This window comes from Peromyscus leucopus, chromosome 7 (assembly GCF_004664715.2).
Source record: "Peromyscus leucopus breed LL Stock chromosome 7, UCI_PerLeu_2.1, whole genome shotgun sequence".
Classification (NCBI taxonomy): domain Eukaryota; kingdom Metazoa; phylum Chordata; class Mammalia; order Rodentia; family Cricetidae; genus Peromyscus; species Peromyscus leucopus.
In genome coordinates this window covers 102,958,453-102,972,549 of record NC_051069.1, presented here as the reverse complement: position 1 = coordinate 102,972,549, position 14,097 = coordinate 102,958,453, and the positions used below count along the sequence as shown (strand labels likewise).

General features: G+C 49.4%; 1 protein-coding gene across 1 annotated transcript in view; it reads left to right on the top strand.

The window, feature by feature from the left end:
• The window catches only part of Cmtm8 (CKLF like MARVEL transmembrane domain containing 8), a 57,724-nt gene that overhangs the window by 38,882 nt on the left and 4,745 nt on the right, over positions 1-14,097 (top strand). The window contains exon 2 of the mRNA XM_028892997.2: positions 11,736-11,909. Coding sequence (XP_028748830.1) covers positions 11,736-11,909 — 174 coding nt within the window. The remainder of the gene's footprint in view (positions 1-11,735; positions 11,910-14,097) is intronic.

Here is a 14,097-nt window from a genome sequence, read left to right as displayed (position 1 = left end):
AGAACAGGTGGGAAGGAAGCCATTTCCAGCAGACTGTTTATCCCATGATATAAACGTGCCCGATTCTGTGATATAAAATAGAAGCCGGAAGTTCAACCTTGGGAAGCTCAGCTGGGAACTCCAGCTGATGCCTCAGCTCCCCCAGTCGGTCTCTACTGGGTACTGTGAGCTCCTAATTTAATGATGCCAGCTCTCTCTCCTGATGTCTGCTCTTGTCTGCTCTTTTACTTAAGCCTAGCACAGAGGAACACTGCTGTGCCCAGGCTGCTGCTGCTGCTGCTGCTTCTTTTTTTTTTTTTTTAGATAATTTATTTATTTTTATTTTATGTGCATTGGTGTTTTGCCTGCATGTATGTCTGTATGAGGGTGTCAGATCTTGGAGTTACAGACAGTTGTGAGCTGCCATATGGGTGCTGGGAACCGAACCTGGGTTCTCTGCAAGATCAGTAAGTGCTCTTAACCACTGAGCCATCTCTCCAGCCCCCAGCTGCCTCTTAAAGGTGTTTTGTCAGTCCATTCCTGATGGATGTTCATAAGCCCCTGATTTGATAACGTTACCTTTTTGTCTGCCTGTCAGTCTGTCCATTCATCCATCCATCATCAATATTTATTCTTTTATTTTAAATTGCTATATACATAATCAGTTCAATCACTCAAAACCCAAAATATGTCTATCACAGACCATTCTGTGGATACAGCACAGCACAAATAACCTGATAATAGAGGACAGTAGGTGGTCGGTGCCCCGGAGCTGAGCATGGTTGAGGTGGGAGACGGTAATAGCAGCTGTGGGAGGAGAAGGGTTTTGTTTTCACTTTTAATTTCCTTATGTGTGTGAGGGAGGGGTGTGGTGTGATGTGGGGGGGGGCACCACTGTGGAGTCTGCAGGTCGGAAGACAACTTGGTGGAGTGTCTTCTCTGCTTTGCACCTTCACTTGCGTTCCAAGAATTGACTCGGATTGTCAGGCTCACACAGCAAGCGCCTTGCTGCCCCTGAGCCAGCTGTGGCCGGCGTCTGTAGACCGACGACACTGTCTTACAGCTGGTTACCGTGGCAGTTACACAACTAAAACCCATTACTTCCACACCCATAATGGCTGCATTTGTGACACGGGATTATAGCTCCATAAAGCTGTCATTTTAGATTTTAGCTCGGGACGGTAGGCAGTGCGGCACGCCTGTGGCCCTGATCACTCAGAAACTGACACAGGGTTGCTTCGGTCTAGGAGTTCAAAGCCAGCGTCAGCAAAGTAACAAATATCTCACCCCAAAGAAACAGGCAGTCAAGGAGGAAGGGACGAAGGGAGAGGAAGAAAAGGGAGGAAATGGGTGGGTAGAAACTTTTGGTTTTTTGGGTGGGGTGGGGTGGGTTTTTTGTTTTGTTTTTGTTTTTGTTTTTTGTTTTGTAGTAGTTTGTGTAGTTTTGGTGCCTGTCCTGGATCTCGCTCTGTAGACCAGGCTGGGCTTGAACTCAGAGATCTGCCTGGCTGGCTCTACCTCCTGAGTGCTGGGATTAAAGGTATATGCCACTACACCTGACAGAAAAGCTTTTATAAAGGGATTTAATTTTCTTTTTCTTTGCCTATATGAGTCTTTTGCCTGAAGGTATGTCTGTACACCGTGTGTGTGTGTGTGTGTGTGTGTGTGTGTGTGTGTGTGTGTGTGTTGCTCCTGGAGGCCAGAAGAGGGCATCAGATCCCTCAAAATTAGAATTACAGATGGTTGTTAGCTACCACATAGGTGCTGAGGCTCATGCCCACGTCCGTCCACCCTTCACAGCAAGCACTCTTAACAGATGAGCCATTTCTCCAACCCCAAGGAGAGGTGTTAGGTAGGATTTGAGTTACGGATGATGCCTCAAAATACGTCCATGTCTTTCTTCATTGGCATGTATTTTTATTTTTATTCCCAGTGGCTTCACCTGGACAATGTCTCTCTGATCCCCGCCATGGACTGATAGGGACTGTCTCTGACCCTGTCTGTGATCCAGTCCCTCATCTGGGGTGACAGCTGTTCTGTGGCGGACGACATAGCTGCCCCACCCCACCCCCTGTTTGACACATACTGTAAAGCATTTGTGTACTCTTGGTCCGATGCCAAGGGCTCTCCTGCCCTGCCGTTTGTTTCCCACGTGGGTGATTGCTTTGCTCTTCACAAACGGTGCTGGCTATCAGCTAATGACAGGCCCTTCTATTGACGTGACTCAACAAAGCAGCGTTTAAAAATAACACCCAAGTCAGGGTTATTTCATGCTGCCGAAGCGGCTGGCCCAGCACAGTTCCCAGGGAAACCTGAGGTCCTGTTCAAACAACCTCAGGGCCAGCTTGTGCTGAACAGAGACGACTATGTGGGAAAAGAGGCAAGAACACACAACCGCAGAGTGAGTGAGTGTGTGTGTGTGAATGTGTGTGTATGTGAGTGTGTGTCTGCACGTGCATGTGTGGATGTGGGGTGTATACACGTGTCTGGGGTTGATACCATCAGTGGAAATAACTCCTTAGAGCCTTGTGTATGGGAAGGAGGGGAGCCCAGAGGCATGTTCTGCTAAGAAGCAATGTTCCCTGTGGCAGGTCTTTTTTTGGACTGCCGGCTTCTGAATAATGACACAGAGGCTTCTTATTAACTATGAAAGCTTGGCCTTAGCTTAGGCTTGTTCCCAGCTAGCTCTTATAACACGTTTACATTAATCTATGTTCTGCGAGGCTCTCGCCTCTCCTCAATACCACAAGTCCAGCTTCCTCTGAGTTCCTATCTCTGCCTGGAAGTCCCGCCATCCTCTCCTGCCTAGCTATTGGCCATTCAGCTCTTTATTTAACCAATCAAAAGGTACCTCAGGCAGGTGAGGTAAAACAGAGACACATCTTTACATAGTGTGATCAAATATCCCCAAACACTTCCCTCCCTGGTGAGAGTCCCCATCCCATCACCCCAAATCCCACTTGACATGAAGGGAAGCCTGGTCCGCTGCCTGTTTGGGGAGATTGCTCAGACAGCCACTCCGACTGCTCTCCACGTGGGCTAACTTCAAGTCTTAGTGGAGAGCGGAGTTCACACCACTGCGTGTCCTGATTACTGGGTCCTGTCTGCGGAAGAACACACTGACACCAGTGCTGCTGTGAGGTGGCTTGTGTGTCCCTTTGCCCCACGGTGGAGCTGGGGAAGCTGGGAAGTGGGTGGGCCTGCTGCGAGGCCCTCGGGCCACTGCAAACATTCTTTTCTTTTCTTTTCTTTTTTGTTTGTTTGTTTTTCGAGACAGGGTTTCTCTGTGTACCTTTGCGCCTTTCCTGGAACTCGCTTTGTAGACCAGGCTGGCCTTGAACTCACAGAGTTTCGCCTGCCTCTGCCTCCTGAGTGCTGGGATTAAAGACATGCGCCACCACCGCCCAGCTGGATTTTCTTTTTTACTACACTTTTTATTTGTGTGTTTAGTGTGTGTGTGTGTGTGTGTGTGTGTGTATGTGTGTGTGTATGTATGTGTGTGGGCACACGTGTGGAGGTCAGAGGACAGAGTCAGATTCCTCCTTCCACCCTGAGAACCTGAGTCCCAGTCCCAGAACCACATGGTAGGAGAGAACTGACTCCCATAAGTTGTAGTCTAAACACACACACACACACACACACACACACACACACACACACGAACACACACATGAACACACACTAAATAAATAAGCACATGTCTTTTAAAAGTTAAGAAAGGAGGGAAATACCAAGGGAGAGCAAGGGAAGAAATACTTTAGTTTCACTTGCGCAGACTTTCGGCCTCAACGCCCGCCTCCGGCCATAAAAATGTTACTGTCCTTGCGACTCAGGGAAGGTATTTTCCATAAAAGGCTTCCGCACCCCATTTTCAGGAAGAAAAGGCAGAGTTAGGGTGGCCTTCCTTGCATCTGCTGCTCTTCAAGAGCCGCTTTACACTCAGAATTATCTGTATGCCAAAGTGCCGTGTTGGGGGTTGCGCATCCTGCCTGCCGCTGTGAGCTGTCCACATATTTAGCTAATTTAGCAGCAGTGTCTTCTCCCAACCTTGGTGGGGATGCTGATCTGTGACCATCCTGGTGGGTCATTACAGGCCTGTTTAAACTGTGAAACAGACCAAAGGTACCTTGGAATTCCAGAGCCATGGAAAGAAATAAAGAATTCTAAATGATAGATGCATTGTTACTGGCTGGCTTTGAAATCCCCCACAATCCTCTGTTCTTCAGACAAAAGCCACCTCACTTGTTCCTAGACTAGAAGGGGGGGCTTTTTTTTTTTTTTTAAGCACTTAATGGAAGGCAAATGTCACAGTAGATATCTAAATTAACAAGGCTGTTTCTGCACGCTGGGTTTTGGGGCTTTTCATCTGAAATATCACAGACCTCCTAGTGACTCATTGTCTCACTAGTCTGAGAAAGAGGCCAGAAGCTGCCCGGGTTAAAACAGCTGTTTGAAGTTTATTTTTTATATCCCTATGAAGTATCATCTCCCCTATAGTATTTCTGGTTTGACTTTCTTCTTTTTTTCCTTTCTTTTTCTTTTCTTCTTATTTTTTTCAGGCAGGGACTCACGATGTACAGATTTGATTTTCACTACGGAGGTACTTAATCATTTCTCCACATTAGTACTCACTTCTTCCCTAGCTCAACTCCTAATCTCCGAGTCAAACTGATGCACTTCCATCTTCCAGCACACGGCCGCCCCAGAGATGTTCCTTCTTGTCACTGAGGCAGCCCCAAGGAGTCAGTGGCTGCTGGAATGCCAGGTTGAGCTTTTGAGGCTCACTGTCTTTGAGAGGGTTACTCTCTCTCTCTCTCTCTCTCTCTTTTTTTTTTTTTAAGATTTATTTGTTATGTGTACAGTGTTCTGCCTGCCTGTATGCCTGCGTGCCAGAAGACAGCACCAGATCTCATAACAGATGGTTGTGAGCCACCATGTGGTTGCTAGGAATTGAACTCAAAACCTTTGGAAGAGCAGGCTAAGCCATCTCTCCAGCCCCTTTTAAATGTCTATGTAGCCCAGGCTGGCCTCAAACTCGTGATCCTCCTGCCTCAGTTTCCTTCAGCAAATCCTACCATCATGGGCCACCACAACCAGCTAGAGTTACTCTTGCTATAATGAAACACCATGACCAAAAGCATGTGGTGCCAGGTGGTGGTGGTGAACGCCTTTAATCCCAGCACTCAGGAGGCAAAGGCAGGCGGATCTCTGTGAGTTTGAGGCCAGCCTGGGCTACCAAGTGAGTTCCAGGAATAGACGCAAAGCTACGCAGAGAAACCCTGTCTCTAAGAAAAACAAAACAAGAACAACAACAAAAGCAATTCAGGGAGGAAGGGATTTTGGTTGGTTTTGTTTTGTTTTGTTTTGTTATGTTATGTTTTGTTTTGTTTTGTTTTGGCTTACATATCCTAAATCACAGTTCACTGAGGGAAGTCAAATCAGAAACTCAAACCAGGCAGGAACCTGGAGGCAGGAGCTGATGCTGAGGCCATGGAGGGGTGCTGCTTACTAGCTTGCTCCTCATGTCTCGCTCAGCCTGATTTCTTCTTAATTGAGGCTCCCTCCTCTGAGATGGCTCCAGCTTGTGTCAAGTTGACATAAAACAAACCTGCACACCCACCAAGCAGATGGATGTAGCCAAGGCAGTCAGTGATTTCAGTCAGCATGGGTTACCTGGCGAGACTGTGACATGGCCAGCTCAGAGTGACTGACTGACCGGCTCGGAACCATCGCAGCAGTGCAGGCCAGCAGATCGAGCTAGCCTCAAATTCAGTGTTCTGTCCGCCTTTGTCTCCTGAGAACTGGGATAAAAAGGCGTACACCACTGCCCAGCTTGCCAAGGAGAGATGTTGAAGATGTGCCCGTGTGACATGCTGCAGCCAGGATACATTTCCAAAAAATAGCTCTAGCCCACCTCTGCCTGTTCAGTGAATAACCTCTGAGTCCTCCTCAGAACTGTTCCAACTACTCTCCTCTGGGTTGTCTCACCCTGCCAGCCCAGCTGTTGCCAACATCCTCAACGTGGGCGCCTGGAATGCAGACACTCCCCACAGAATCATCCGTGGCTCCCTTGTGGGAATCTTAGCATGTCTTGCCATGAGTCCACTTCCTTGACCCCTCACAGGCTGCGTGGCTGCATTAGTTTTCTGTTTGCCTTATCTCCCGGGCGACGCTGCACACTGTCAGGAGAAGGAGACTGTATTGTCTTCCATGTATGCCTCAGCCTGGTGCGGGGCCACTGGTTGTCTTGGTGTTTGCTAGCCTTGCTGACCCTCACTGGGCAGCTAGAAGAATGAATCAACACATCTTTTCCCAGATGTGCTGAGTACAGCCGGAATCCAAGAAAGGACGCTAAAGCTTGCGAGGAGAGAAGATCACAAAGTGATTAACCCCCAGCCAGAATTCTGTGTGTTCTCTTGGGCATCTCTCCCTTTCCTGTAGTCTTGCAAGTAAGTTTTGATGAGCAGTGATCGATAACACCTTTTAGGGAGGGAGAGGGGGCTTTCTTCAGATGGTGAGGCGCACCTAGCTTTAGAAGCCCCAATGCTGAGTGTTTTAAAACATATTGTATTGGAAGGACAATGTCTACACATTCAGTGCAGTCCAGTCCCTAGCACAGTCTCAATGGCACATTTTGCAGAAATAGACCAAAAAAAAAAAAAAAAAAAAAAAAACAAAAAAGAAAACAAACTTGAAATTCATATGTAATCAAGAAAGATGTGGACCTGTGGATCCTTCCAGAAGGTTCTGGAACAGAAAGAATCCTTGACTTGTCCTTAGAGCTCCTCCCATCCTCAAGAGTTCTTTCTTACTTTCCCTTAATGAATCTAACGTTTATTCTGCTCACTTCCTGTCCGGCTTCCTTGTTCTTCTCCGGCATGAGACAGTGAACTTGGAAGCCTCTGGCTCTGGGTGCCTTTGGAGACCGTTGGTGGTCCAGCACTCTACTCTTAACACCCCCTTCCCCAGTTAAGCTCTGAAGAGCCAAGAAAGACTGCAGAAACAGACCTCCATCCTGCTCTCAAGGAGCCCACATCATTGTGAGTGGGGCACCTCGTGCAGGGCTCATGGAGCAAGGGGCTGAGCACAGCTTGTGGGAGCCAGCGTCTCTCCACGCAGTGGGGGAGAAGCTATTTCGCATTGTTTTACTCAGGTTTTTTTCCCCCTTAAAATTATGTGTATGTGGCCAGGTGGTGGCGGCGGCGGCGGTGCATGGCTTTAACCCCAGCAATCAGGAGCGAGATCCAGGAAAGGTGCAAAGCTACACAGAGAAACCCTGTCTCGAAAAACAAAAACAAAAACAACAACCAAAAAAAAAAAATTATGTGTATGTGTCTATGTATGTGGGCATATGTATATTAATATGTGTGTCTACATGGGTGAGTGTGTGTGTGTATGTATGTATATGTGTCTGTGTGTGGGTGTATGTGTATGTATCTATGTGTCTGTGTGTGGGTATATATATATATATATATGAGTATGTGTGTCTATGTGTGTGTGTATATGTACACAAGTACGTGTGTCTATGTACATGAGTGCAGGTGCCTTTGGAGGCCAGAGGTACCAGATTCCCCTGGAGTTACAGGCTGCTGTGAGCCACTCAATATGGGTGCTGGGAATTGAACCCAGGTCCTCTGCAAGAGGAATACATGTTCTTAACCACTGAGCCATCTCTTCAGCCCCAAGCTGAGGGCTTCTCATCCTCCTGCCTCCGCCTCCTATGTGCTAGGGTTCACACGCTGGCGGGGGATGCACTCTAGCAGCTGACCTAAGTCCTCAGCCCTCCCTGTGTCCTTGCGTCCGTGTGTCCCTGTGTCCTTGCGTCCTGTGTCCTTGCGTCCCTGTGTCCTTGCGTCCCTGTGTCCTTGCGTCCCTGTGTCCTTGTGTCCTTGTGTGAGCCTGGAGCTCTCTCTTATTCTTTAACCCTTTCCTCGTCTTCTCCTTTTATACTCTGCTTCACCAAAACAGAAGAAAAGACCTGAGTCAATTAGAGTCAGGTTGGCATCGAAACACTTTATCCAAGTCTAGCAACAGCCTTGGAGCATCAGGAAATCCAGACCCTTCACTCGAGGACAGAGCCGTCACCTCAGGGTCCTCTGTCTTTGCAGACTAATTGGCTTTCCAGTTTGCCTGATGTTTGCCCTTGGTGACTGGCTGTGGACAGAGCATTCTTGGCTGATTGACAGGATTGTTGTGATGATCGGTGTCCTTTGGGAGGTCTGAGAGCTTAGAGATGTCCCATTCGCATCTGTGCTGGAGAGTTTTATGTCAACTTGACACATGCTAACGTCATTTAAGAGGAGGAAACCTCCATTGAGAAAACGCCTCCGTAAGATCGGGCTGTAGGCAAACCTGTAAGACATTTCTTTTTTTTTTTTTTTTTTTTTTTTTTCGAGACAGGGTTTCTCTGTGTAGCTTTGCGCCTTTCCTGGAACTCGCTTTGGAGGCCAGGCTGGCCTCGAACTCACAGAGATCCGCCTGCCTCTGCCTCCCGAGTGCTGGGATTAAAGGCGTGCGCCACCACCGCCCCGGCAACATTTCTTAATTAGTGATTGATGTGAGAGGGCCCCGCCCATGGTGGGCGGTGCCATCCCTGGGCTGGTGGTCCTGGGTTCTATAAGAAAGCAGGCGGAGCAAGCCATGTGGAGCAAGCCAGTAAGCAGCGCCCCTCCACAGCCTCTGCATCAGGTTTCTGCCCTGTTGGAGCTCCTGTCCTGACTTCTGTGATGATGAACTGTGATGTGGAAGTGTAAGCTGAATAAACCCTTTCCTCCCCAAGCTGCTGTTGGTCAATGGCGTTTCACCGCAGCAGTAGTAACCCGAAGACAGCATCCAAGATCACACCTGGTGCATGGAACACTCGATGGGCACGGAGGAAGAAAAAAAGAAGGGAAGGAAGAGGGGAAGAAGGGAGGTGGGGAGGGAATGCAGGACTAGTCCCTGGAGCTGCCTGAGGACGGGGACTGTGACCCCCCTTGCCCTGCCTCTCCCCAGCATGGCTGAGTGGCAGGTCTAGACTGGAGCCTGCATGTCTGTTCTTAGCTGGCTCTGGACCTCCCCGTCTGGGACCACACACTTGGAGAGCCTGGCTAATTGCAGCCTGCAAGCCAGATCCAGCCTGCCCTTGTTTGTAAATAAAGTTCCCCTGAAATCTGGCCACTCCGCCTCCTCCAGTGCATTCTACACACTGCTTGGCCTGGCTAAGGCCTCACCACAGTGGCATGATGAAGGGCTTGGAAAAGACCGAATGAGACTCAAAGCCTGAGACGTCACCATACCACCATGACCAAAAAAAAAAAAAAGAGAGAGAGAGTGCCAACTTCGACTGTGGTGCTTCCTCCCGAGCATCGCGGCTCCAGTTAGGACACGGGGCCTCGGCCCTCCTCTGCTTTCACTGCTGAGGACTCTGGGAGCCCCTACTGCCAAGGTGCGGCTTGTGCAAAGCATTTGGTCACGTTTGCCGGAGGGAATACCTAGAGACCACTCATCGCCGCCGAGCTGCAGGGAGCTCCGTACTGGCAACATTGTTATCTGTGTGTCACTACTCACCCGAGAATCGGCACAGACAGCAGACCACGTGCACGTCTGCCGTATCTGTATCGATACGCTGACTCCATTGGCAGTACTTACGGGGGTTCAGGGGACTCAAAGGCAGCTGTGTCCCTGGGTGACAGGTCACGGGTGCTGCCTAAATTCAGCCTTTAGACACATTTTAACACCCACCCGGTATGCAGATGCCCACCGCACTGCTTGCTGGGAATAACGGGGTCCTGTGACAGCCTCAGTGCAGGTCTTAAAATGTCAGAACAACCTGAGTCCCATGTTCCCAACAGCACCTGGGCTGGGCGCTTCACTCTGCTCCGGATCTCCCAAGGGACCCCACAGTGGTGCTGAGGGAGGCTGGAAGGCATGACAGGGACACACCCTCATGTGTTTGAAATCTGCCTCATCAGGCGACTTGGATACTCTCCACCTAGGCGCTGGACCCCTAAGTCTCATACCTCTATCCCTTCATTTCCAAGATTAGGAAAGGGGAGGCCAGGGGCCCTGTTAGAGATCATACCAGGGCCTGAGACCCCTGGATGCATTCTCTGGTGGGTGTTGTTGGAAGACTGTGCTGCAGCTCATGAAGATACCTCAGCAAAATCTCTGCCAGAACATCACATAGAGGCCAAGGACACAGGGATTAAATCGGCCTTCCAGGTCTTTGCATTAATTCACCCTTATCCCATGTTGGATGTGGCAATGTCTGGTACTAACAAGGAGAGTCAAGAGCCTTCCACCACCCCAGCTCCAATACTCCTTCCTCAAGGAACAGCCTGCAGATAGCCAACGCTGGGCTGGGCTGGCCTGGTCATTCATCTGCAGTGTGTCAGCGCCCCCTAGTGGATAAATGGAGATGGTCGCCATGCTTGCTGAACAGACTGAGAGGCAGTAGATTCTGGAGGGCGGCTGGAAGAGTGAGTCCCCGGTTCTGAAGGAGAAACCTCAGCACATGAAGGAAGCCAGCAGGCTAGAGTCGATGTGGTTCCAAGGAGATGTCCTTTTCTCTTATGGTCTGTAGGAAAATGTAGGAAACAAAACCGTGTGTGTGTGTGTGTGTGTGTGTGTGTGTGTGTGTGTGTGTGTGTGTGTGTTGAGCAGACACTGGAAGACCAGTGAAGGTGACTATTTTAGACTTCATTCAGGAGGCCACAGCCTCCTCCTTTTAAGCATGAAATCACAGGGAAAGAGCATAGCTGTTTGTTGGCCGCATACAATGGGTCATGTGAGCTGGGGCCACGGCTCAGTTGATAAAGTACTTGCCACACAAACATGGGGACCTGAGTTCAATCCCCAGCAGCCACAGAGAAAGCCAGGCACCGTGGTGCATCCTTACAATCCCAGAGCTAGGGAGCAGACAGACAGGCTCACTGGTGGACAGCCCCGCAGAAAGGACAACCCCAGGTCCCAGCGAGAGACCCTGTCTCAACAAAGTGGATGGCTCCTGGGAAACAACACCTGGGACTGACCTGGCCTTCTCTCTCTCTCTGTCTCTCTCTCTCTGTCTCTCTCTCTCTCTCTCTGTCTCTCTCTCTCACACACACACACTCATCATCATCATCATCATCAATTAAGAGCAAGTGCTCAGGGAGCACACTGCTAACCCCAACATGGCTCTGACTGACCTCTGTAACATGGCAATTTCATTCCAGAATTTCCCAGAATGCACTGAGTGACAAGAAGCGTGCTCTCCGAATTGGCCATTTAGACCATCAGAGCAGATGGGGACCAGCCGCCATCCATGTTTTCTTTTCTAATTTGTCTCTGTCTAAAATGCACCAGGGTGTGATGTGAGAGGCCGGCAGGCCAAACTGCTTTGTTTAGCACAGAGAAAGCCACTGCAGAAGGGGAGGCTGGCCTGAGTGACATGGCTCTACAGCCACAGCCCCGTGGACTCTGGGAGCTGCCTCCTGGGTGTGGTGTGCGCGCTGACTGCCGTGTGGCTTGGGGATTGTATTTGTCACTCCTTGTTGCTGTCACAGAATAGCTGAGACATGGTATAAGGGAGGGGTTTGTCTTAAAGGATTTACTTTTAATTATGTATGCGTGGGGGACATGTGCACGAGTGTGCATTTGGGGGGGGGTGTTCACGTGTGTGGGCATTTGTTCAACAACATGTACGGGTTGTGATGGGCACTGTGACCACTGACCTTTCTTTCCATTTCTTTTTCTTTCCTTCCGCCTCTCTCTGCATCACCTCTGCTACTGGGCAGGTCTTTGGACTGCTGGTGTGGACGCTCATCGCTGGCACTGAGTATTTCCGAGTCCCTGCTTTTGGCTGGGTCATGTTTGTAGCTGTCTTTTACTGGGTCCTCACGGTCTTCTTCCTCATCGTCTACATCACCATGACCTACACCAGGATTCCCCAGGTGCCCTGGACCACGGTGGTAAGCCTACCTCGGGGACTCACCTGTTCAGAGCTATGAGGTGGGACACAAGGGTCTTCTCGTGGATTCAGGGTCACCTCTGCTCACACAGGACAGGACAGTGCTGGAGAACCAGCCGCAGTGAGTGAGTCCTCATTACCTGATGGTCTGAGCATGAAACCAGGCACAGTAGAACAGCTCATGGCCTAGGACATTCTCAGACAAACTGAGTCAAAGAAAACTGGGTTCTATCACTATGAACACCTGCAAAGAGGTGTGTCGGGACACCATGGTCTCCAGGTCTTCCTTCAAACTCTACCTCACAGTTCTATGTGCATGAATGACTAATGAAAAGGGGCATGACAGGGGCTGTTAAAACAAACACGTGGAGTCTGGGTGGAGCCGGAGGGTGGGAAGCCTTGTTTCTATGACCAGCAGCAAAGAAAAAGGGAAAAGAAAACAGAAAAAACCAAACGCACACAAAAAAGTAATAGTGTGGCAGATAGAGTACAGCACCTGCCTGGCATGTCCGCTCACCTGTTCAAACCCCAGCACCACAGAAACACAAAGAAACTAAGTTGGTGTCTTCCCATTTGGAAGCCAGAACAGTGAAGGGGTTTGGATGTTTGTCCTGGCTCCAGGCAGCACGCAGCACCGCCGTATACAGGATAACAATGGTTGATCACAGTCTTCAGGCAACAGCCTCGGAGTGTGGGAAGTCTTGATGGGGAACTGGAAGTGGCCATGGCACTGGGAAGAGTGCTTGCCTCCACGTGCAAATCCCTGAGTTCAATCATCAGCACCACATAACTAGGCACACCTCTAACCTCAGCATTTGGGAAGTAGAAGCAGGAGGATCAGAAGTTCAAGGTCATTACAGCTGCTTATAGAGTTTGAGGCCCATTTGTAATACATGAGACTGACTGACAGACAGACAGACAGACAGACAGACAGATATAGATAGCGGTAGAGAGATATGGTGGTATATGTGCAAATAATTCTAGCAATTTCAGCACTTGGGAAACCAAGGCAAGGAGATCTCAAGTTTGAATCCAAGCTGGCCAAATAGTGAGTTAAAGGTCATCTTGATCTATGTATAGAAAGACCCTGTTTCATTTAAAATGATAATAATATATTTCTTTTAAAGTGGCATCACATGTATAAAATAGAACTCTAAAGATATATTGGTTTACTTTGTTTCAAAGTAACACACACACACACACACACACACACACACCACACACACAGCCACTTCTGACTCAATGACATCTCTATTGGCATTTTAAAGCCTTTGTATCTCGTTCTGAAAGTGATCCCAAGCAAGGTGTTTATGACCATCCAGGACCACAGGTGGCCCTGGGAGTCAGTGTCCTCTTTCCCCGTGGATACCGGGAAGGGAAAGTCATTTGGATGTTGGATTCAAAAATAGCTGGTACTTTGGTATAATAGTAGCTGTGACAACAGAGAGAGCACAATAACGTGAGTGAGGTGGGGCTGGGCATGTAGCTCAGTGGGTAGAGTATTTGTCTAGGGTGCGTGAAGCCCTGGGTTCGATCCTCAACACCACATAAACTGAGTGTGGTGCATACCTTTGATCCCAGGAGGTGGAGGCTGAAGGATTCTCAGATAAATAATGAGCTGAGATAAATAATGAGTTGGAGGCCAGCCTGGACTACATGAAACTTAACCTCAAAATAAAAATTAATCAATATATAAAAAGGCAAGGAAAGTTGTCTCTTCTGGTAGCTGAGGCTATGTTCGTGCTTGCTGGCCGGAGCTGGGATGACGCTGTAGGCTGAGAGGAAGGACTCCAGTGCTTTCTTAAATGCGTGCAGGAATGAGGGGTCAGCCAGCTCTGTCCTCAGCGGCCTGAGTGGCGCTCAGCGGCCTGAGTGGCGCTCAGCGGCGCAGGGCTGGGGCTGCTCCTCCTCCCTCGCTACCATTTTCTTCTCTAGTCTAGAATTTTCCGTCCAACCAGACCTTTCCCGGCCACCCGCCACGAGGTGAGCCTGAACGTAGCTACTGCGGCAGAAGAGGACATGACAGGCCCAGCCTCTGGATGAGTCGTGCCTCTGAGAGGGGGGTCATCTCCTCGGGGATGACCTGTGGTCCTGGGCTGGAAGGAGGCAGCCAACTGCTCTGACTGCTCAGCTGGTTCCAGGAGAGAACAGACTCTGACGTTACTCGTTTGGGGTCTCATGTCCCAAAG